Source organism: Lampris incognitus, chromosome 5 (genome assembly GCF_029633865.1).
Source record: "Lampris incognitus isolate fLamInc1 chromosome 5, fLamInc1.hap2, whole genome shotgun sequence".
NCBI classification, from domain to species: domain Eukaryota; kingdom Metazoa; phylum Chordata; class Actinopteri; order Lampriformes; family Lampridae; genus Lampris; species Lampris incognitus.
This window is the reverse complement of record NC_079215.1, coordinates 28857743-28883370: the sequence shown is the minus strand read 5'-3', so window position 1 is coordinate 28883370 and position 25628 is coordinate 28857743. Positions and strand designations below refer to the sequence as shown.

General features: G+C 43.0%; 1 protein-coding gene across 3 annotated transcripts in view; it reads right to left on the bottom strand.

The window, feature by feature from the left end:
* The window catches only part of stx8 (syntaxin 8), a 63884-nt gene extending 38653 nt beyond the window's left edge, over window positions 1-25231 (bottom strand). Inside the window, exons 1-7 of one of the 3 annotated variants that reach the window (XM_056280675.1) lie at window positions 25116-25231; window positions 24434-24533; window positions 24247-24341; window positions 23064-23174; window positions 17777-17910; window positions 15252-15344; window positions 9038-9165 (exon numbers count right to left, since the gene is read on the bottom strand). In XM_056280675.1, the coding sequence (XP_056136650.1) occupies window positions 9062-9165; window positions 15252-15344; window positions 17777-17910; window positions 23064-23174; window positions 24247-24341; window positions 24434-24533; window positions 25116-25132 (654 nt within the window). In that variant the 5' untranslated portion in view covers window positions 25133-25231 and the 3' untranslated portion in view covers window positions 9038-9061. Of the gene's footprint in view, window positions 1-9037; window positions 9166-15251; window positions 15345-17776; window positions 17911-23063; window positions 23175-24246; window positions 24342-24433; window positions 24534-25115 lie in introns of those variants that run through there. The other 2 variants (XM_056280674.1, XM_056280676.1) reach the window with 2 other exon arrangements.
* Between the last annotated feature and the right edge of the window lie 397 nt (window positions 25232-25628).

Sequence of the window (25628 nt, the reverse complement as noted above, 5' to 3'; positions counted from 1 at the left end):
CGGATTAACAACGGCCGCCATTAGTACTGTGCCTACCAGTGGAAACTATAAAATCCGCTGTGGTGACCCCTGAGAAACAGGGAATAAGCTGAAAGAAGAAAAGAGACTATAGATGGACAGACGTGTATTGTACTTCTATATTTTATGCATGGCTGTCTAAAAATGTTCCATGGACACTTATTTTGCTGCCACAGGGCCAGCTGATATGCAAATGCTGGCTGATTGGCAATTTCTTCAAGCGCAAAGTGAATTTTTCCTGCCTGCATCCATTTTGTAATTTTGTGGTAAGAAAGAAACCCCCTGAGATGGGTCGGGTGGGTGGGGGGTGGGGTGTTAAGGCAAGGTTTGCTGGCACATTACAATTTTTGGGTCTACTTTTTCTTGATGTTACTCCTTTGCCTACGCCAACACAAACCACATTCAAGCAACACAGGTGCATTGAGCTACTTTCATCCAGCACTATAGTATAGGATGCATGGGAACATCTATCAAAAAGTGTTTTAATGGATGTCAGCCTATGCAATTCACCCCACTGGAATTAATCTCTAAACCAATGGCAACAACTTAATGGATGCACTGTTCTTAATCACTTAATCAGAAAAAAAAATGTCGATAGACAGTTGGCGCTCATCATGAAGCACAGAAAATTCAACCTAATTTAGCTGAGTGGCGAATGTATGTCTGGTCAAATAGGATGTAGCCACTGGTACAAACAGAATACCAGAGCCAGACAACTGGTTGGCAATCCCATGGGTCACAGGATTCCCATGAAATTCTCATGGGTAAGGAGTCAATTCTACGTTCAACCCTGCGAGTCACAGGATCGGGATGGAGTGAAATTATACTCCCATGTCAGGCTCTAGCCTAAACTATTTTGTCAACTGTCAATTTCTGCAGGCTTGTGTATGATGTGACACCACTGAAGGGAATTTGTAATTTATGTCAGCCAGGCTGCTTCAAAATATGTATATATTTTGTTTTGTCACAAGCTACAGGAATGGAGTACATAGTTGGAAAAAGGTAGCAGTAAATTCTTTCCCTTTACTGCTGTTGGATTTCATATGTACAAGATAACCGAGGAGGAAAGTGGAATCATTCTAATAGGTTTCCTCATCTATTACAAAAATGACAATACAGTGCACCAGAGTGCATTTAAAGGGTACAAGAAGAGCTGATTTGATTGGTCAAGTCAAAGTGTCCCCCAACTCCAACTGCTTATGATGTATTCATCCCAATCCAACACCTTTATCAACTGGGCCAGGGTTGTGCTTATGTTTCTGATTACCAGACTACAAAAAATATATTGGATACACCCACATGTGACAGCACACTACGCTTGCATTTCAGCTTATGCCCAGTTTCACAAAAATACAGCCCTGTGTGTTGCTATTCATACTAGAAAGATTGCCGGAGTTCTGAACAATAAACTTTCCATCTGAGTCACAACTCAGGTAACCTCCTTAGAGCTTTTCACTTTATGACTGACACCAAAATGTGAACAACTGATTACTACAAAGTATGGACTCTGGATTTTGAAAATTCTATTGGATGATTCTGAACTTAAAGAAAAACCTTGTGTGCCTGAATTCTACTGCAAAGGAAGCAGGGGTCCTCAAAGGAACTCAGGTCATGGCTTAACACTCAGCAGACCTGAGCGTTACAAATTCTGGTTGACTGATGGACTATTCCGTCTGGAATCTACCAGAGGTGTGACTCATGGAAAAAAAAAGAAGAAGAAAAAGGGAACAGTAGTTTCAATAAAACAACTATATCATTAGAGCTGAATTGTGATAAGCCAGTGGATCCTTGTGGATCTTGGATTTCCATAAGCGACTATACTTAGCTTAAGCATGCATGTGAATTAAAATATTTCCCTGATGTAGCACACAGATTTAGGCGATCATCTAAATGCATAACATGAGGGAAACAAAATCAAACATTCTTCTCGGAGGCATTCCAGATAACCATAAATTTGAAAGATTATGGCAAATGGCAACTTGGTACTAAATTATTCCATAAAAAAAACAAGGCACAAGTGTCAAACATCATGTCTTGCTTATTTATAGTCCCCAATAAATCAAAAAGGCAAACAACATGATTCTCTCTTTCACGGCTCATCACAAGCTTGAAATTCCTTTGATGAACACATCATGATTCTCCCTACATTTCCACGCCCTATGGAAAACCTCTTCACTACTACTTACCACCATTACTTCCAAACAGAGTGGATCAAACAAACAATAAATCAATCTTCAGCCTAAAGCAGACCCTGTCTTTCTGTCAAGTGCCATCATTAGCATGGTTTATTTTTTCACTGAACTGTTTGACTGTTTGAGTGCAGGGGCAATTGGAGGGCTTGGTTCTCTGAGGTGGCTTCTGATGTCACTGTGTGCCATCTCTCCTCTCACTCCGCTGTTTATTTGTGAGTCATTTGTGCTGCCCATGTGGAGACCTGCACATGCTCTGCTGATGTAAGACATTCAATGATCTAATTATTAACCCGAAACGAAGTCCTCCGTAGGAGCTAAGCCATTTCTCTTGGTGTACTGAATCAACAGCTCTTGGCACTCACCATAGCTACATAGGTGGTACTGCATCATCAAAAGGTAACACATTTTGTCACGGATATGTTTTGGGGTCTTTCTTTCCCCTTCCGTTTTATCTTTTGTGCAGAGCCGATTGTAAACACAAGATGCTATAGCTATGCTTAGTACTATGTGTTGAACGCTGTGTGACACCTGGGAGATTAAAATAAAAACAAAACTACAAATCCGATTGCAGCAGGTTTCCTGAGTGTGATGTCACGTCCTGCCTATTCATTTGGCAGGAATAGCCTATTGATAATTTGCCACCGCCGGTGGGCACGCAAGGTTAGGGGACTGTATGGCACACGCTCAGAGGAAGGAACAGCGTTTCTACACACCTCTCTCTCCATTACAAACAAAACTTGAACACCATCTACAACGAACAGTACTGGCCGCTCATGGGAGCTGGGACTGCATTCTTCGGACCACTGAGAAGAGACGTCCTCGCGGGGGTCCCGAACCGGCTCACGGCTGCAATGACGGTAAGCATAGCTGCCAGTTTACTCGCCTCTGTTTTCATATCAGCTCTGTGTTTGATTTTCTCTTTTCATTTCAAGTTGTGCTACAGCAGTGGCAAGTTCCAGTTATGTGCTTGTCACGGCTGTACCATAACACATTTACTTGCACAAATCCCTGCAAAATGTGACCATAAATCACTGTTTACTGAAGTGCCCCTTAATAAATAATCATCATAAATAACAATAATAATAATAATAACAATAATACATTTAATTTTTAAAGCACTTTTCTAAACTCAGAGTGTTTTGCATAGGATGAGAGCAAAGGACAAGAGTAAACAACAGAGAACTGAAAAGTACAAGATTAATAGCAGGGGACAGAATAGCACAGGGCCATTATACATTAAAAGCCCATCTAAAGAGGTGAGCCTTTATGCTGTCTTAAAAGAGTCTGTGGAAACAGCATTTTTAACATTGCAGGGTAGGGCGTTCCAGAGGAGAGGGCCAGAGGAGGAGAAGGCCCCATCACCCATAGTGAGCAGCTGGGTTTTGGGGACACAGAGGAGGTCAGAGTCAAGGGAAGCAGAGTGAGTGGTCGGGATGGTAAGGCTGAAGGAGTTCCGAAAGGTAGGAGGGTACAGAACCATGGTGATGTTTGAAGAGTTAGCAGCAGGACCTTAAACTCGATCCTCTGCTGGAGAGGGAGCCAGTGGAGGTCCTTCAGCACAGGGGTGATATGGTGACGAAAGGGGGTGGCTGTGAGGAGGCAGGTGGCAGAGATCTAGACATTCTGAAGTCTGTTTGGATTTAGAAGGTTGTTGGGGAGTCCAAATATGAGGACATTAGAGTAGTCCAGGTGTGAGGTAATAAAAGCATTGATAAGTCGCTCAGAATCAGTTAAGTTGAGGGATGGGAATGATGTGCCATGAAGGTCCATGTGCATGCAGGTTTTCTTCCAAACCAAACACTACACCAGCTGATTTTACTGATTAACACAATTACAGCCAGGAAGGAGGGCTAATCAGTGAAATCAGCTGGTGCGGTGCTGGGTTGGAAAGAAAATCTGAATACACATGGACCTCTATGGCACATAACTGACTACCAATGTCCTACATCCTTACAACTTGTAAGCCTTCATGGTAAGAGAGTTAAATTAAATGTCTGACAATAAATAATCTTGTTTGCTGACTGGACATTATTTCTTTCTTCCGCTTTGGCAAGTCCCACCGTTGCGTGACCCCTATGAGAGTTGGGAAAGGTGAAGACTTCCACATGTGTTGTCCACTACACAAGGAGCAAGAAATAAACACCGACAGAGGCCCTTTTCCCCCTGGATGCACCCTTAGCTGTAAAGGTAACCCACCACCTGTGGGAGTCACTAGTTGCAATGCTTAGACAGAATACACCTGCGACCGGGCATCCGAGTAGTGTAGCAGTCTATTCCATTGTCTAGCAACCCCGGGATTGCCGGTTCGAATCCCCATGTTACCTCTGGCTTGGTCGGGCGTCCCTGAAGACACTGGCCAGTCGGGGCGTCTGTTTAGTGGGGAGGGGGAACTGGGGGGAATAGTGTGATCCTCCCATGTGCTACGTCCCCCAGGCAAAACTCCTCACTGTCAGGTGAAAAGAAGCGGCTGGCAACTCCACATTTATTGGAGGAGGCATGTGGTAGTCTGCAGCCCTCCCCGCCTCGGCGGAGGGGGTGCAGCAATGACCGGGACAACTCAGAAGAGTGGGGTAATTGGCCGTATACAATTGGGGAGAAAAGGGGGCGGGGAATCCAAAAAGAATACACCTGCGACTCCCGACCCAATGGCACTCCTGGGTTGCAATATCCAACTGAGCCAGAGGCAATGGTACTGCGATTCAAATTAAGAACCTCAGTGTTGGGATGCTAGCGTAACTGTCCACTGCGCCACTCAAGCGCCCACTGATTTGATACTCTGCGGATACTGGTTACCCTATGACTTCCTCTCGTTTGTTTGATGAGGAACCACTTGGACACACATAATGCAACTATTTAGCCAATGCCAAGCTGCCATGTGTTCAGGAGAATATGGAGTCTGCTGTTAAAAGATAATTCTCAATGACAATACACAACATTAGTGCTCATAGCTGTGTGGTTAGCAATTAAAATCCAAAATTATCTTTTTGATACATCCAAGAGGGCCTCAGTCTAAATGACTGGTTTGTTTCTCTCCAGTTCTGGATATACACATTTGGTAGAAATTACTGTGTTCCCAAAAAAAGATACAGGTTTCCTGGCATTACAAAGCATTCCAGAGTGTTACTATGAAAAAAAAAAATCAGGAAATGGATATGCCATGGCTAAGGTATGAGGTCTATTTATAAATGAAATCTGGAAGTGTATGCATGTGTACGGAACAAACACCAGTGACTTAATTCATTTGAAAGGCTTATGTGTGGTGAACTCTGGAGACCAGATTTAATTTAGCTGGAAACTCCCGTTTATGAAATAACATCACACTGGTGAGCGGATGGAAACTTGATGAGCTCATCATTCATACATTTGACGGGTCTATGTGAATTGTGTCTGATCTTGATGAAGAGAGATAGGCCATGAGATAAATCTGATGGATTTGAACCACATCAGTGTGTCTGTGTACATTCACATAGCTTCTGATCCTATCAAGCCATACAAACCAATAACAAAGTGTTAACTTGTTCGGGACATGGCCAATGCAAAAACTGCAGGGAGGGTAATAATAGCTTGGCAACCGGGATTCAAATTCTCTTCTACCTAAAGAGGCTCCATTTTGACAAGCCCTGGCTGCCAATATCTGTCTGTCTCTCAATACCACAAGCCATTAAGATGGGCTGAAGTCAAGCTCCAATTTGAGAAAATTAACACTAAAGAAGTCTGACGAACGTTGGCCTTTGAGGAACAAAATTTCTCTGTTGATTCAAGTCATTTTAGCTGGGACTGTCTCCCCCCCCTTTTCTCCCCAGTTGTACTTGGCCCAATTACTCCACTCTTCTGAGCCGTCCTGGTCGCTGCTCCACCCCCTCTGCCGATCCGGGGAGGGCTGCAGACTACCACATGCCTCCTCTGATGCATGTGGAGTTGCCAGCTGCTTCTTTTCACCCGACAGTGAGGAGTTTCACCAGGGGGGATGTAGTGCGCGGGAGGATCATACTATTCCCCCCAGTCCCCCCCCCCTCCCAAACAGGTGCCCTGACCGACCAGAGGAGGTGCTAGTGCAGCGACCAGGACACATACCCACATCTAACTTCCCACCCACAGACACAGCCAATTGTATCTGTAGGGACACCCGTCCAAGCTGGAGGCAACACGGGGATTCAAACGGGCAATCCCCGTGTTGGTAGGCGATGGAATAAACCCCCATGCCACCTGGACACCCTTTAGCTGGGATTGTTAAATGAAAATAAGCCTGATATTTGGGCACATCATGCTAAAAATATGAACCAACCTTATCATGACACACCTCATAAAAAAATTTTGAAAACCTTAGTAATAACAAATCATTTACCTCTTTACTGTGATTGGCAAGTAGGATTAAGTGGGAAAATCTACTGTTTACAACTGGATTAACGTTTTGTGTCCCAATAGAGAGTTTGAGAATTAAAGTCCGCCTGCTCCGTCATTTTAACATTACAGTACTGTAGGATCCATTTTAGGCCGAGACAGGAGGGGCTGGGTGGGGGCTTTGGGTCATCTTTATCCCTCTGTAAAGGGTCATCGTCCCAGTTGACCTCAGAGAGAATCGTTACTGAAAAAGGAAATGACTCCAACCTCCACTGTGCTTGGGTCATGAGCTGGGCCTGAGTAGCGAAACTACAAAGAGCTTAATCTATTTATAGGAAAACACCACCACAGCACAGTGATTGGGGGGGGGGGGGGAACCCTAAAAGATGGAAAGACAGTCAGACGGCAAGGTTACGCGCTGTCAGGATCAACAAAAAGTTTTGCCTTTCTTCTGCTTCATACCTTAAATCCATTTTCCCTCCCTCACCGAAAGCATTAAACTATCCCGTTACTTTTAATATTGTCGATTTTGTCATTTAATACATGCACAAAAATGCAGCACTGACAAAGCTGTCCAAAGCAATAATAATGGTAATTTAAGTACAAGTCTGGATGAAAAACATTCCAGTGATCCACCCCTCCCCCTAAATACACACACACACACACACACACACACACACACACACACACACACACACACACACACACACACACACACACACACACACACACACACGGGGAATACAGAACACCTTCACTTAGCCATTAAATCTCATTTATAGACAAAGTGTACGGGGAACAATCGCACTTGAAACATGGTTTGCATCAAAGAAGATTCAACCTTTAAAAGACAATATTTAAAACTTAAGAACACATTTTAAGTTCCTTACATACTAGCTCATCTGTCAGTGAGCTCTATGGTAGTAGCAGTCTGGGGTCTTCAGGGCAGCCTCAAAAGATGCAATGGAAATACGCATTACACTCGCTCGTCAACTTCACAAATGTAAGGTGTGAAACATGTTCAATCTCAGCATCCACAAATCCTTTCATGAGCACCATTTGATGGCCCACCGTAGCATAATGCACCACAGAATAAAGTAAAATATTAAGGAATAAAAAAGAAAAAAAAGGACAGTATCACAGTTAACTCTGCAATGAAAGGGTTGATTCTCACTAAAAACTTAGAAAAGCTGGCATCCGGGTATCGTGGCGGTCTACTCTGTTATCTACCAACACAGGAATCGCTGATTAGAATCCCCGTGTTACCTCCGGCTTGGTCAGGTGTCCCTACAGACACAATTGGCCTTGTCTGCGGATGGAAAGCCAGATGTGGGTATGTGTCCTGGTCGCTGCACTAGCGCCTCCACTGGTTGGCCGGGGTGCCTGTTCCGGGGAGAGGGGGAACTGGGGGGGAATAGCTTGATGCCCCCCATGCGCTACGTCCCCCTGGCGAAACTCCTCACTGTCAGGTGAAAAGAAGCGGCTGGCGACTCCACATGTATCGGAGGAGGCATGTGGTAGTCTGCAGCCCTCCCCGGATTGGTAGAGGGGGTGGATGGAGCAGCGACCGGAAAGGCTCGGAAGAGTGGGATAATTGGCCAAGTACAATTTGAGAGAAAAAGGGGGGAAACCCCCCCACCCAAAAAAAATCAGATTTTAAAATTGAAAACTTTAGTTTATTTCTGCCTTAACATTAGTCATTCATCACATTTTGTTTAGACATGTCATTGCGCTGTTGTTTTGCTTTATTGTTTAATTTTGCTTTGCCCTTTTAATTAACCACCTCTTCTCCAGCTATTGAGGGAAAGCATATGAGAATAACGGTACAGATTCAGAATTTTTTTATCTAGAAAAACAATTCACACCAACGCCCACATTACATGTTGAACACCACATCTTTCTTGAAAAGTGACATTACCAAATATTTGGAACTATGAAATACAGACAAGCACAACTACCCAGCTGGAGAGCCAAAATTATACTCTGCTAATCGTCTCCTTAAATTTCCTATCAGCCAGGAATGAGTCTTGCTTCCCAAGAACCCAAAAGAAGTTGACTGCCTGACCACACCAGTCTCCAAATTCCAATGACTTTAAAAGTCACCAACTGGAAAAGAATAATAACTGCACAATACAGTAATCCTCTAAGGGCCCTATGAAATTTGTTTTATTTTTTTCTCAAATTCTTTTATTTTTTTCCCTCTCCATTTTTCTCTGTTTTACTAATTCATAATTTTGTCTTTTTATCCACTTTACTGCAGCTGGTATGCTGGTTGCCTTGACATCGTTCCCATCATTTCTGTAACACATGCAACAAACCCATGTGCATTTCCTGAAATGTGCACAATGTGAAGCATACGCCAACATGAACAAAGACGCAGATGTGCGCGTCAGGGTTCCTGTTAGGCATAGGGATGGATGGTCTAAAGACCAAGTATTTTAAAATCCTAATATGTTCGCACATTCGCTAATAATCTCACCCACATCTCCAGATTCTGCACACTTTCTTGTTTATATCTGAAATCCGTTTCCATGTCTCCATTCCACGATTCCATCCAAGCTTTCTGCATCGTGGAAATTATAGGGCCCTTGTATCCTGTGGTAAATTCCATGTACTGTATAAAGAAAAGAAAAAAACAAACAAAAAACGATCTCTTAAAGGGATAACTATTTCTCTAAGATGTCGGCTGTATCAGTCAGGTGGGATACACTAATGTGGTGCACACTCTTCTTGCAGGGCTTTTGATGTTCCCACGACACCCCTACATTAGCTCGTGGGAACCCCAGCGGGGCAGCCCAACAGTCAGAAAGTCACAGTTCTACCAGGGATTCAGAATCTGGCTCAATTTGATATATCCCCATTTTCCAGCTTGGCGTAGACTTTAAAGATCCCCTCATCTCATTTCAGAACATGGAGACAGACACATGGGTCCTTTTCTCTCACTCACTCACACTCACACACATACACAGAAAAGACGGTAAGAGGGAGAAATGAGAGAAAAGATAGAGAAGGCAGATGGGGTGGGGTGTCAAAGAGGAGAGTTGTTAAGCAGAGGTGAAGGAAAAGAGAGACTAAGGAGAGACATGGAGGGGAGGCAAAGGTGTGACAAAGGAGAGAAATTGAGGGAGGAATAGAGCAGCGTTGGAAGGCCCAGGAGGCCCTGTGAATCATTGCCTGGTTTCAGCGGGCCCTGTGAACTCGAAGCCTGGCTGTAAATTCAGAGACAGACTGCTGGGATTGGTCCATGAAGAGATCCCCTGCCTCTTTTATAGCGTCACCTAAACCCCAGGCACTGGAATAAATTTATTGCAAAGCAGTATATATCTTTATATACACACAAACACACACACACACACACACACACACATACACGATTGTGTAGTGCACTATAATGTCTAGAGTTTATCAAGCATGGTGCGATAAACAAAAGATATCCAGTAAAAGGATGAGGGCAACAACCCTTTATTAATCGGAGATATCAGGGGAGAATGGAAAGCCACGTTCAAGGCAAGAAGGTGGTCAAAAGCACACATAACAGCTCAGTCTAAAAGCGGTATGCAGAAAGTCGTCTGCATTGCAAAACTCGTGGCACATGGGCTACAGCAGCAGAAGACCGTGCTGAGTTGCACTGCTGTCATCCAAGAGCAAGGAGATGAGTCTACAGTGCATACATGATCTCCAAAACTAAATGACTTAAGAGTGTTTGGCTAGTTAAGCAAATCTTGGATTCTGCTTTGACATGCTAATGTTAAGAGTCAGAATTTGCGGGTGTCTGGGTAGTGTGGTGGTCTATTCTGTTGCCTACCAACACAGGGATCGCCGGTTCGAATCCCTGTGTTACCACCGGCTTAGTCACGCGTCCTTACAGACACAATTGGCTGTGTCTGAGGGTGGGAAGCCGGATGTGGGTATGTGTCCTGGTCGCTGCACAAGCGCCTCCTCTGGCCGGTCGGGGCACCTGTTTGGGGGTGGGGGGACTGGGGGGAATAGCGTGATCCTCCCACATGCTACATCCCCCTGGTGAAACTCCTCACTGTCAGGTGAAAAGAAGCGGCCAGTGACTCCACGTGTATCGGAGGAGGCATATGGTAGTCTGCAGTCCTCCCTGGATCGGCAGGGGCAGTGGAACAGAGACTGGGACAGCTCGGAAGAGTGGGGTAATTGGCCGGATACAATTGGGGAGGAAAAAAAAGGGGGGGGGTTAGAATATGCCATGGATGAATCCATGGTGGTGTTATGGTGGGAGTAATGTTTACTTGGCTTAAAATAGGCCGCTTACTACTAATTGAACATCACTTTAACACCACAGCATACATAAGAATTGATGACCACTTGCATCCATTCATGGCCACAGCCTCCCCTTTTTCAGATGGATATTTCACTGTTTCAATGCACCATGTCACAAAGTATACATCATCTAAACATAGTTCCAGGAATATGACACTGATTTTAGTCAATTCCAATGGCTTCCACAGTGCCAAGATCTCAACCTTTGGGATGAGGGGGAACGAGAAGTTTGCAACATGAATGCATAGTCAAAAAACCTGCAGGAACTGGATGATGGTAGAGTCTGCAGGAACTAAGATCAACACCTTATTGAATCCATACCGCAAAGTTCAGGTAATTCTGAAGGCAAAACCCACTAATCACTACTAAGTACGTTTACAAAGTGTTCACCGAGTGAATATTGCCAGTTATCATTCTGAGAAGATACATACATCTAGAAAGGTGACATAAAGCAAAATACGTTGAGATACATTGATACATTCTTCCTCTTTGGAGTCCGGTTGGAATGAAAACCTGCATACACATGGGCTCTCCATGGCACATGGGTTAGCCACCCCTGCTCTAGAAGCAACGTCAGCACAAGAACTGTTTGTCGGGAGCTACCTGAAATGGGTTTCCATGGCTGAGCAGCCGCACACAAGCCTAAGATCACCATGCACATTGTCAAACGTTGGCTGGAATTGCGTAAAGCACACCCCATTGGATGGAGCAGTGGAAGCATTCTCTGGAATGATGAATCACGTTTCACTATCTGGCAGTCTGATGGATGAGGCTGGGTTTGGCAGATACCTGGAGAACGTTACCTGCCCCAATGTACAGTGCCAACTTTAAAGTTTGGTGGAGGAGGAATAATGGTCTGGGGCTGTTTTTCATGGTTTGGGCTTGGCCCCTTAAGCCAAGGTTTACACCAAAGATTCGCGACAAGACGAAACCATTTTAGAAAGTTGCAAACAAAAGTCAAGCCGGCTGATGGCATCGCCTGCAACTCAGCTTGTCAAGTCGCCAGTGGCTGGTTTTAAAATGTAAGGCACGTCACATATTTCAACAGCCAATCAGCTTGTAGCAAAGTCAGCCCATCAATTCAGTTACAAACTGTCAGCTGGTCGAAATGGTGGAGTTTTAGATGGAGGAAAGAGAGGATCAACCTGGATATTCCATTGAAGCACCCATGGACGGCTTCAAATTCTCCATCCTCTCGTTTTATTATGTTTTGGCCGTTTCATCAATACTAGAACTGGAACTGTAGCAAGTAACTCACTATCACTATCCTCATTCATATTTTAAGATGCTACAAAGTATCCAACTAGAAAAAAGCCTGAAAAGCCGGCAGTTAGAATGGAAGTACAGAGACTCATTGATATGGAAACAATACACCGTCTTGTCTAGTCTCATTGGTGTAAACTGGCAGGTTTCAAAATGTTGCAGACCACATTCTTTGGCAAGTAGTTGCAAGTTTCAACTTGTCTCGTCACCAGTCTTTGGTGTTAACTCCACTTTAGTCCCAGTGAAGGGAAAACTTCATGCTACAGCATACAATGAATTCTAGAGAATTATGTGCTTCCAACTTTGTGGCAACAGTTTGGGGAAGGCCCTCTCCTGTTTCAGCATGAAAATGCTGCCATGCACAAAGTGCGGTCCATAAAGACATGGTTTGCCGAGTTTGGTGTAGACAAACTTGACTGGCCTGCACAGAGCCCTGACCTCAACCCCATCCAACACCTTTGGGATGAATTGGAATGAATCGAAACGCCGACTGTGAGCCAGGCCTTCTCACCCAACATCGGTGCCCGACCTCAATAATGATCCTGTGGCTGAATGGGAATGAATCCCCACAGCCATGTTCCAAAATCTAGTGGAAAGCCTTCCCAGAAGAGTGGAGGCTGTTATAGCAGCAAAGGGAGGGGCAATTCCATATTAGTGCCCATGGTTTTGGAATGAAATGTTCAACAAGCACACATGGGTATGATGTTGAGGGTTCACATATTTTTGGCCATGTAGTGTATATAGTTTTGCTACTTTAATGGTTAATGCAAATAATTGTGTTTTACAGAACATCAGGTCATGTGATAAAGTAAGGTATGAATAAAATGCTGGATCATGATGTGCACAGGCTAAAATCCATCTGATGTTGTTTGGAAATCTAGGCACCAGAGCTCTGGCTGGCTCCGGCCCAATTTAACCCCTAGGTATAGCTACACAGAAAGCATATATGGGATATTACAACTCCTTCTTACTTAATCTGCAGCTGATATATATATATATATATAAGGATTGTCTATGCAGTAGGAGACAACTGCAGATGGATAAGATAAGTGAATTGGAAAATATATCAAAACTAAGAAGGGACATTTGATTTATCTTAATATTGTGTTACCATGTTACACCTCCACAATTCTCAACTGGGTTTTGTCTAGACATAAAGCAAGCCCCTCTACCCCATTCTTTTTTTTTTTTTTTTTTGGAGACCCCCCCCCTTTCTCCCCAATTGTACTTGGCCCACTCTTTGGAGCCGTCTCAGTCGCTGCTCCACCCCCTTTGCCGATCCGGGGAGGGCTGCAGACTACCACATGCCTCCTCCGATACATGTGGAGTTGCCAGCCGCTTCTTTTCACCTGACAGTGAGGAGTTTTGCCAGGGGTACATAGTGCGTGGGAGCATCATGCTATTCCCCCCAGTTCCCCACCCACCCACCCCAACAGGCGCCCCGACCGACCAGAGGAGGTGCTAGTGCAGAGACCAGGACACATACCCATATGCGGCTTCCCCCCTGCAGACACAGTCAATTGTGTCTGTAGGGAGGCCCGACCAAGCCAGAGGTAACACGAGGATTCGAACCGGCGATCCCATGTTGGTAGGCAACTGAATAGACCGCCGTGCCACCCAGACGCCCTTTCCCCTCTACTCCATTCTAATAAGATGCTCAACTTCATCAAGTGTTGGGATTTTGTCTTTTCTTCTTCTTTTTTTTTTAAACGGGAAATCGCAATAGTGCAATCCCTTTCCACCTCACTGGACACTCGAAACTAGAGCAACATTTAATTCAATGGCTCACAAATTTTTTTAGGTCCTTGTAATGGAGTGTAAGCAGTGCACCATGGCATAGCAAAAAACAGTAAGCCGGAACAAATAAAGCTTTTGTCTGTAATGGTCCCCTATCAAATAGAATACTTGCTGGGTTTGTAAAATGACATTTAGCCTTTCATGGAGTATGTATGCATAGAGGGGCAGGAAGTCTGAGAATGGCCTGGTTGTTTGAGAAATTGTTTTGTGTTCAAATGGCAAAGGTTCAACAGCAGCACCCTACAGTATGATGTATATACATGATGTATGAATGACCCTGGTGAGAACCTAACATCTAAACCAAGCATTGTGAGTGCCGTGCTCTACTGTGCTATACATGACCAAGATATTCCAGGGCCACTTACAGAGAATATGTTCAGAAAGAGACACCACATCTGTGGAAGTGGGAACATCTCAATCATCCCAGCAATGAATTTGCCGAAATAAAAAAATCAAAATAAAAAAATTGAACTACATCTAGAAATCCAGCAGGACAGCAAAATGTTGTGTCACATTTGTCAGCAGTAAAAGAGTCAATGTATATTCCTATCTGTGAAGTAACACTCCCATGTGTTGGCCTAAGGACTGCTGCAGTCCTCTGAGGGTAAATCATTCCCCGGGCGCTGCACGGCGGCTGCCCACTGCTCCTCGCTACACAGCTAGGATGAGTTAAACGCAGAGAGCGAATTTCATTGTATGTATGTACAAATGACAAATAAAGTGTATTCTATTCTATTCTGAGGGTGACACAGGAAAGGATCTACTTCTTGTTGTTTGGTTGATAGATGATCATCCCAAAGCATTTTGTCTCAAGTACCACCCACCTGAGGAGACAGACAGGCAAGAGCAATGCACTTTGCTTTGCCCAGCTCTGTCTGTCTGTAATGGAGTTATTTATGGGCTGATGTGAGGCATTTAGCCAGGAATAATCCGAAAGCACCATTAGCTCAGAGGAGATCTGATTCCAGAACAGAAAGCACTAAAAGTTTCTTTACAAGGCATTTAAGTAGAGAGATCACTATCCATGGGGAAAAGTATGACATGGATCCTAACGTATCCCAACATATGTTACCTAAGCGACTAAAGATAACTAGCTAAACATAGTTACAATGCCGCAGTGAGGTCACCTTCTCCGACCATGGTGGTTTGCCACAATGTGTGTGTGTGTGTGTGTGTGTGTGTGTGTGTGTGTGTGTGTGTGTGTGTGTGTGTGTGTCCACCAAATTACATAACTAAGTTGTTCAATCATAGAACAAGCAAGTCCGATTAACTTAGTACTTTGTACAAGTCAATGTGTAATGTGTCTGGACTTTCGAGAACGAATATGCACACACAACACACATACAACTTTACCATTCTGTTCATCCAACTCGTTGCCAATCTCCTGACCCATCATTTTTTGTCGGCTGATAACTGTTGCCAGCGCATCCAAACCGGCATCCTGGGCTGGAGAGAGAAAAACAGTATCTTAAGTACAAGTGGAAGTTGTTGCTATTACACTAAATTTTTGTGTGTGTGTGAGAGAAAGATAAAAATGGGGAGAGCAAGGCAGAGAAAAGACTTGAGAGGAAGACAGCAAAAAAAATAAACAGTGACCAGGGACAAATGTGTCTAAGAATCTCCGCCAAATCTACCAGAAGGGTAGGAAAACCAGTAAAAATGTGCCACAGTCTCTTTGGTATGAGCAATGTGTAAGGAGGGAGCAATTAAGTATATTTGAGAGTTGAGGGAAACCATTTTTGGGATATAGGAATGATTTCAGGGTCCAGTTCAGCGAATGCAGTGTACCCCATGTGAGTCAGTTTTGGGGTTTTTTTTACCCTCCTCGGCTACAGTCCTGTTTGTACAACTGCACCAGGCTAAGGTTCAGTGGATCACAGCAGAACAGTGGGATATATATTTAGAGCATTGAGACGAGAAGAGAAGAGAAGAGAAGAGAAGAGAAGAGAAGAGAAGAGAAGAGAAGAGAAGAGAAGAGAAGAGAAGAGAAGAGAGCCTTTGGAGGTCTCCATGGTTGCCACACACACAACCGCAGAAATTTCATGTGACCACAGGTTCAGGCACTCACCATTACCCAAGTCTACCAGAAATCCCACTGGGGACTACATACCTCCATGTGGTTTGGTTTCACTGTCTTTACAGGAAAATCTATACCAGTCTGACAATAGCCAGAGCCATAATGGAGACATAGCGTTACAGTGTCAAGCAGAGTCAGGTGAAGTGGAGTTTGGTGGTTCAAACTGCTTAGAAATTTGGGAAACAGCAAAAGCAAGGGAAGACATTTGTCCCTTAAATGTGAAATGCAATGTTTGCCTTCCGTGTATGAGTGACAGTCATTACATTCAATGGGAGATGGGGGTTATAATATTTTCTTAATCTCTGTTATCATTTTTGTCACATTGCCCCACCCCACTGCCACAACTTTCATTCTGACCAAGATTTGTGGAGGTGCCTAATAAAAATAATAACAGCAGAAAGTGATTTCTCAATTATTCTAAAATATATTAAATACATTACAGCCATTTTATGGACATGCCAAACTGTATTGGCAGGAACAGTACAGGAATCCTTTCTTAGTATATTCAAAACAACATTACAATGGGAAGGGTGGAATAAGCACATGTCTCAAAAAAGAAAAGCAAAATGCATCAAGTGGTGGATTACCATATAGGAAAAGGTAATTATGTGAGAAGTACAGGGCAGGTAAGGTTGATACAGTTGTGAGATCAATATATCACCAAGGGGAAGTTACTACAGCCATTTTTTAGTGACAATACTGACGTAAGCAAACAAAAATCTCAAAAAGTCAGACGCACTGGTAACAACAGGAATTTAAATAACCCCCCCTTTTTTTTCCCAATTGTATCCGGCCGATTAATTCACTCTTCCGAGCCGTCCCGGTCCCTGCCCCACCTCCTCTGCCAATCCAGGGAGGGCTGCAGACTACCACGTGCCTCCCCCGATACACGTGGAGTCACCAGCCGCTTCTTTTCACCTGACAGTGAGGAGTTTCACCAGGGGGATGTAGCATGTGGGAGGATCTTGCTATTCCCCCCAGTTCCCACTCCCCCACAAACAGGCGCCCCGACCGACCAGAGGAGGCGCTTGTGCAGCAACCAGGAAACATACCCACATCCGGCTTCCCACCTGCAGACACAGCCAATTGTGTCAGTAGGGACGCCTGACCAAGCTGGGGGATTCAACGGGGATTCAAACCGCTGAGCCCCATGTTGGTAGGCAACAGAATAGACCACTACGCTACCCAGATGCCCAACAATGGGAATATTCAACTTTTGACTGGTTTATGGCTTCAATATAAAAACCCAACAGCATAAACGAATTATACACAGAAACAGGCTAACTCTATCAACAACAAAAAAAAGAATTGTACTTTACGAGAGAAAAGTTGTGAAAATCAGCCTTGTAGGCGTTATGTTGGTTGTGGGTATGCAAGTATTGATGATTCCTGTGTTCTGCCTTTGACAGGCCCCAAGTAGGGTGGTGAGGAACCAGGTGTTGCTGAATAGAAAATACAAGCTTTCTACAGTTGCTTTAGCGGAAGGTGCTGAAGAAGAAGATGAAGACAAAGAAGAAGAAGGCGAACTTATTTCAATCCTTTGTTGTAAAGATGTTCTAAACCCTTTGCTTTATCCCTTTCTAAGGGATGTCTTTGAAATGACCAGTGATATCCATAGGAAACTCAGGAGTGATTTTGAAATGTCATAACAGTTCTATTTTAGAGTCAACAAAAAAAGAAAGTAGTAGTAAGCAAAGGTAATAACTGTATAGTTTTTCAAAATGTAAGTTATGTCCTGCCATAACTGCTGCTCGTTTGAGTCCGAAGAATCCTGGGTGTAATTTGGCCCAAATCCTCTTACCTTCAATGATGTGTTGCTGCTGCTGTTTGATTTCTCCAAAAGTCAACCCCCTGGTCTCCTCCGATTCATTGATCAGCCAGGGGTTGGCTTTCTCAGCTCCAGTTGCTCCAGAGACATCTGCCATCAATGTTGACCTGTAAAAAACACCACAGGATCTGTGCCTGCTTTTTCAAAAACCTTCCATAATCGCTCTTCAACTAGCAACGTTTTGAGTGAGTTTTTTGGAACAGCTCAAGGATGCTAGAAGAAAGATGTTTAAATTTTCAGTTGACAATAAACAATTCTAACAAATCTTGACACACCAGAAAATGGCATCCCTGCATACATAACATCAAATCACATGCTTCAGGCAAAAATGCTCCTTGCGTCTGTCAATCACCATCTGAGCATACAAGCCTGAAACACTCATCATGCATCAGCAACTTTTGGCAACATAAATAAACACAGTCAATATGCCTGATTGGTATATGTGTACAATGCACATGTGTACAATTCCTGCAGCAATCACATCTGTACCACGCATGTTCCTTTTCAAAAATCCATATTCTAAGCTTTGAGACATTTAGAACAACAAATAACATCTCAAAGCTTTTCAGATCAGACAAAAACTATTTATTTGCTCATTTTATCTTTACTTTTAACTTTAGCAGTGAGAACATAAATATGCTCTCTTTGTGAGATTGAAAAAAAAAGCCAGGTTAGCTTGTTCAGCATGCAAGTGGTGTGTGGTAATACAGCACAGGCCTGTGGGTTGCTGCGGGGGCTGCCGCTCTGACATAGCGACAGACCAGAGTCTTGTGTCGTATTGTGCTAAACACTGCTGTGTGGTTTACAGCTTTTCCTTTGGTAATGGCTTAAAGCTGTGTCAGGATTTAACCATGCCCGTCAGGGGCGAGCTGTCTGGTCAGACCTGGAAGAAGGTGACCAGGTTCACATGCAGACCTATCAATCACTCAGGAAATGAGAGAATGTTATGGTTTTCCTGGATACACCTGAACCCTCAATTCCTAATCAAGACAAACCCCACTTCTAAAGGTAATAGAAAAGTAGAGTATTAAGTGATGATAAGATAAAAACAAAAGGATCTAACCAAAGGTTATTAAGATGCGCCCCCCCACCGTGGATGGATAAGCTGCCTGAGCACTTCACAAGTTGAGAATGTGGTCTAGGGGGAAGCTTGCAGAGAGGAGAGGAAGCGTTCTCAACTTCTGAGTTGTAAGCATGAATTGGGGGGTGAGGGGGGGTGAGGGAGGTGCCATCTTCAGGACGAACATCGTCAGTGTCAACAATGAGCTGAAAGTGAATGCATAGCATGTCTCTGGTTAAGGAAATGGAGCTGATTCTCAATGCAATCGGCAGTACTAGCAATCCATTCACATTACAGGGAGCCATTTCAACATTACAGGGAGCTATTTCATTAACTTTTGATATCAAAAATATCAGTCAATGCAGCTTTAACCAGATGAATAGTTAGCAGTCTAAATTTTGATTTGCAGATATTTCTTGCATGACATTATACTTAAAGACAACACAGATAGTGCTATGACTATTTTCATACATTTTTTTAAGTGGACAGTGAAACCTTCTGAGGCCATTACAAATACTGCAATCTCCTTACTTTGGCCAAATGCTGATACAATCAGCGTCTTAGGTGATACAAGGCAATGGGCCTAATCTCTCTGACATGTTTAATAACTATCTGACCGTCTGGCAGCTCTTGACTTCCTTTAGCCGTTACCCAGTGTGTGAAGATCCAATTAACCAGTCAGCGGGGAGTGCCAAAAGCAGTCAGGCACATCTCTTGGCAGCCAGAAAACACTAGACCACCACAATGGTGGCCTGACCAACTCAGCCCTGACTGAGTGACTTGGACAGGGAAGATTAAACTAATTACAACTATTTCCTGGGCAATCAGATATAAAGGAGAGGTTACTAGGTGGTGGCGGAAAGGTGGAACTAAGGATTTGTTGGGGATGAACTAGGACTTCATATCTTGGCGCCAAGTTCCGTTTTGCCTGGTTTGAGGTGGAGATGCTTGGAGTGTATTGTTTCAGGAAAAGATAGATCTATCCCTCTGCAAACTCCAAACCTTTCCCTTTTTGCACAGCACTTGGCCAAAGTAAGGAGATTGCAGCATTGGTAACGGCCTTAGAAGGCTTCACTGTCCAAAGGAAAAAAAAAGAAAAATCAAAAAAGATAAATACTGGCTTAGTTTATCCAAGCAAGGCCAATCCAACCCACCCACATTCTATCCTAAAAGACCACACAAAGAGTATGGCCCCTACCAAAAACCCAACATCAGTATTAAAGTTGAGCTTCTCAAAACCAATCCAAAACGATACCACCAAATTAAAACTATGCGGCCTCTATTTTTACCCACGCTGACTCAAAAGGCCTTTCGAGCACTGTGAACGAATCCAAACGAAGTGGAACTGTTGGGTGGGATTTTGTGAGGGGAGGGAGGTTGATTTGACTAACAGGCAGAAATGATCAGGCATTTTTAGAAGAATGTGGACATCGATACGCTATTGGCTGCTTTCACTTTAGTGGTAGAAGATCACTTCTCAGTCTCATGCCCCATTCATTGGATATTTTTTTAGTGTATGCCTGCAGGTCCAGGATGACGTGACTAAAGAAATATTGCATTTTTATAGAAGAGAAAAACATAATTCTTATCAACACAAGAACAAAATGATTTTTGTGAATTTCTAGAACATGGTGTTAAATTAGGTGTAAATTAAACGTAGATAAAAAAAGGCAACGAAAAATGAAAATACATTTTTCATTTCATGGGACCTCTAAAGACCCGTCGAAGGGAAACCACAATTTTCTCGCTAATGGGGTGGGGTCATTCAGGATTCATTAATATGACTGAAACATTTAAAACTTAGGATTTGAGACCTTTTTTTCATATATATGATAAACAGTCAAAATTTACACAGACAGAAGCAGATCAATGAGGTCTTCAAAATGGAAACAAAATGTGGAATTTTTTTTACTGCTGCAATAATGATATAAATCATTCATTTCATTTCTTTTGTCCCACCTGTCACAGCAGTTCTGCCCAGCTTCTACTCTTTCCCTGCTGTCAAATTTTCCACTTTACTGCCACTTGCCAGTCTCAGGTATACCGGCAAGTTTACAATTCACAATTAGCAAACACCAACTAGCTTGGTAAAAGTGCAACTAGCCAAGACATGGCGGATGTCTATTATTGTGCGATCTTGTGATTAATCTACACCGTTCTGTAGCCAGATGACCTGGCCCACCAGCCTATACCCTACATAACTGCTGTTGTCTCTTCTCTCCCTTAGGTGACCATGGGAGAACCACACTACTGTCCAATGTCAGGCTGATATTTACAACTGCTGATAGGCTATACATCAAATTCTGTTTCTTTAATGAATGTACCTTTGCAATACCGTAAATGTAAGATGTGCTGCATTTACAATTTGTGTCCCTCTCGTGGCTTGATGTGGTAAAATCTTAGGTGAATAAAATCTTATCTATTCAGTGGAAACACTGGCAAAAGTGTTGCTTTTTGATTTATTGCACATTTAAGGTGTTTTCTGAGTGGTTTTTGAACAATTTACAGTCAATATGATAGATCTTTAATGGCTGTCATTTGGTGGGGTTATAGGGTGTTTCAAGTAACATGGTGTGTTGTCTGAACAAGATTAAATACTGTATAATAAAGCACAAGTGAGTATATCAGGATGCACAAAGCTGTGAGAAACAGTTTCTGACTAGTCTATCACTAAAAATGTGGCTCCAACTTCTTCCATTATAGATCTATCCATCCATTCATTATCCAAGCTGCTTATCCCAATCGGGGTTGCGGGATGCTGGAGCTTATCCCAGCAGTCATTGGGCGGCAGGCAGGGAGACACCCTGGACAGGCCGCCAGGCCATCACAGGATTTCCATCGCAAGGTTACCCTTCAAAATAACATACATGGCAGTACTGTACTGAAAATGTACTTAATATTTCCCTAGCACTGTCTCGATATTAAAAGAACATAACTACGTCAACTGAAAATACCCCTCATTCATAAAAAAATGAACTAAAAACTGGAAGAAGCCAACTACATAACACTACTTCCTCTTCCTGTCCAAATATATATCACCTGAGCTGACAGGGTCAGGCACTACACAAGCTAATGACTGCCTGTTTCCCAAGTTTTCCTCAGCTGTCACTCTGATATGAAATCATTTGATGAGAAGGATAAAGGTGGTGGTTGTTTTGTGTTAACCACTCAAGTTACAGAATAAAAAGCTCAGTGGACTGGTTTAATTGAAAACTCAACCTTTTCATTATCCCTCATCAAGCCCAGTTTGTATATGTGTGCATGTATGTATGTACGTACGTGTGTCTGTTCATTTCCGTAGGTGCAAAACATGTGATCAACAGTGCAAGGCAAGCAAAGCCCTTAATGGCAAAGAATTAGCAAAAAAGAAAAAAGCCCTGTTAAACTAGCAGACAGACAGACTTCCTTGCCAACTGATGTTGGACAAAAAGGTCAAGGTGCATGGGTCATACCGGATGTTCAAAGACTTTGTGCAGAAGTTACTGACCGGTGACTTATCCTCAAAGGAGGGTGTGGAGCCTATGACCTCGTAGAGCCAGGACATAGTCAAGAGAGTGAAGACTCATCTTGTTAATTGGACAACTGGCGCCAGATATTATGAAAAAGCCCCCATAAAAGACCACCTATCAAATGGTGGTGTTTTATGGACAAGATGGCCCTCCAGGCACTATCATCTGGGGCTGATGCTAAGTTTGTCTCCACTATCAATAACCTATAGTGACTGAGTTAGATACATATGATAAAAGATTTCTTGGACTAATAATGCAAAAAACTTGCAAAAGAAAAGTATTTTTTTAAATCAGCATCCTCAAAGAGGGTATCGACTCAAGAACAGCTACATCATGAGAATCTTAGTAGCAGCACGGTATTCGTGCTCAGAAATGATCCTTCACCTGTATAAGTTTGTTCCCTGCAGTTGTATGCATCATGCTCAAGTGTCCTTCAGCAAGTTACTGAATTCCTGTCAGTTCTAGATTTTATTCTATGGCTGAAATTATTTATTATAATAAATGACCCCAAATTCATGAATTTGATTTTGCTGGTTAGGCACAAGTCTATTTCAAGTCTTACATTGCACACTCCTCCCTACTCGCTACATACTAATGTAATGGATACATAGGAAGATGTAGATGTGGTGATTCTTTTTCTTTTATACTTAAAAGTTTCTCCTTATTAAATGAAAGCAGAATATTCTAATACCTGGACGGTTCAGACTCTTTGATGTCACCCTTGAAGGTGGCGTTGAGCCTCTTTTCCCTGGTGGCCAGGTCATCAACCAGGTTCTGCCTCCTGTCAGCCTCTGCCTGCATTCTGAGAAAACAATGTTAAGGTCGGAACAAAGATGAAAGGTCGAAAACTTTTAAACTACTTTCAGTGAAAGAATGGAGACATTGTCAATTGATATAAACATCGGGTCACATTTTTCGTATTTGAATCATTCCCCATGAAATAGGGCTTTAAGGGCATTAATGCAGATTCTTTTTCAGGGGTTAAGACCAATTCAAACTAGAGACTAATATTTCTCAAGATCTTGGCATGTTGCAGTTGCATGTGTTCTTAGTAAGGCTCCACTTCAAGTGCAACAGAAAGGATGGTTCCTTTTTTGTAACACTCGAATGCCCTCTATTGACAAATATCTAGTACTGCAAGCCAAATATTTGATTATTTTAGACCAGTGGTACCCAAAGTTGGACGACTGAGAGCCATGTGTCTGCATTTTTATTTGAAAGCCACTTTATTATTCGACATTGTATTCTTACAACGAATTGCATTCTCACAATGAATGTGTTCTCTGCATTTAACCCATCCTATTGTATAGCAGCAGTGGGCAGCTACAGCGCCTGGGGACCAACTCCAGTTCTTCTTTCCATTGCTTTGGTCAGGGGCACAGACAGGCGTATTAACCCTTACATGCATGTCTTTTTGATGGTGGGAGGAAACCCACACAGTCACGGAAAGAACATTTCAACCCAATGATACATAGCTTGTCTCCCCCGGTCTGGCTGAAGGTTTGCAAATTTGTGAAATCAGCTCATGTAGTGTTGGATTGTAATAACAACACACATATAGCGCTCCATGGTCTTGGATTGTGCCCATATACATATAGATCTCCTTGGTCAGTAATTGAGCACCACTGATTTAAACTTTGCAGTATGTCAACAATGCCCAATCACGTGCCATGAAGGGCTGTGTGTATGCAGGTTTTCATTCCAGCATTACACCAGCCGATTTCACTGATAAGCCTCCCCCTGCCTAGTGTAATGCTGAATTGGAAAGAAAACTTGCATACAAAGGCCATCCATGGCACATGGTTGGACACCACTGCAGTGTGTTACCCTGGTCTCATGACTTTGCTCCATGTGACACACATGAGGAAGGATACATGCGACGAGAAGACGAAGCTCGCATCAAACTCTCTCGGAGCTGGGCAATGTTCTGTTTCAGCTTCTGCAAAGAGGCCCTAAGTGTCATGTTGATCTGAAAAGACAAGAAAAGTCTTAAAAACGAAAATAATAAACATAGTGCCCATAATCAATGGTTTGTGAATGTAACTGGGTACCACACTTCACCTTTGCGGGGTTCCCCCCGGTTCTTTGTTGCCTGTTTCGTTCATGGATGTTTTCGGCAATTTCTTGCGACAGACGGCATGCGGCATCATAATTCTGTAGCCTGTGGGATCATTTCCAGATTACAGATTGTTTCCTCACGATCAAATAACGAGGAAACATAGCACAGGGGAGCTTGGTTTGCGGTTGTACGTTACAAATCGAACCAAAGTTTTATTGTTAAATCCGCATCAAATAACTAATCGCAACTGCAGTCCGGTCAATCCATGCAGGTTATATGCGGTGTTGACACTATAGTGAGGCAATCAAATCAAAAACGTGAGGCAATCAAATCGCAAACAGTGAAGTTAGAAGCTTGACATTTATCATGTGACAATTTTAGCATGGATTTTTTTTCTCTCTGGGATGCAAAGCAGATGGTTGGCAAAAACCAAAAAGAAAAAAAAACACTCTTGCTTCAAAAATGCACAAAGAAATAGCTCGAGGCTTGCAAACTGCTATTCCAGGCTGTTAATTTGGGACTATTAGCTTGCAGGTATACCTGCAACCTGAACAATTAGTTTAGCGAACAGAACAGCTAATGTTATCAGATTAGCTAGCTAGCAAAATAACGTAAGTGATAAGGGAATAAAATTGCAATTACATGTAACTTAATTATCATCGGGATGTTTCTACTGTTACTTACCAAGTGTCTTCAGACATTTTGATTGGTACAGGTTACAAGAAATATCCAGTTTGGCACCTCGAATTTAATCATTTGACATCCGCGTCTTGTTTGGGTGTGACGTCAGTACAGCTCACTGTGAGGGACAGACTGAACCAATCCCCCCCCCCCCCCCCGCTATGACCAGACAATTGCAGGTACACCCGAACAATTACCAGAAACTAAACTGATATACGTATATATTCTTCACTTAATATCGTAGAAGATCTTGTAAAGCACAGTCATATCCTAGGTAAATACATACTCGGTCAATGTAATGGCCATTGAGCCTGTATGTGGTCATTCTAGTTAATATGAGTTTGTATCCACTTACTAATATAATGGAAAACAGCAAAACTACTTTTAATGTGGGTCAAGTAGCTCCATTTCCCAGGATTGTGAGCCTTACGAACGGTCACACTGAACGGTAATCTACAACATGATTTGAAATTTTTCAGAAAATCTTGTACTGAAAAGACTGACTCAGAAAGTCTG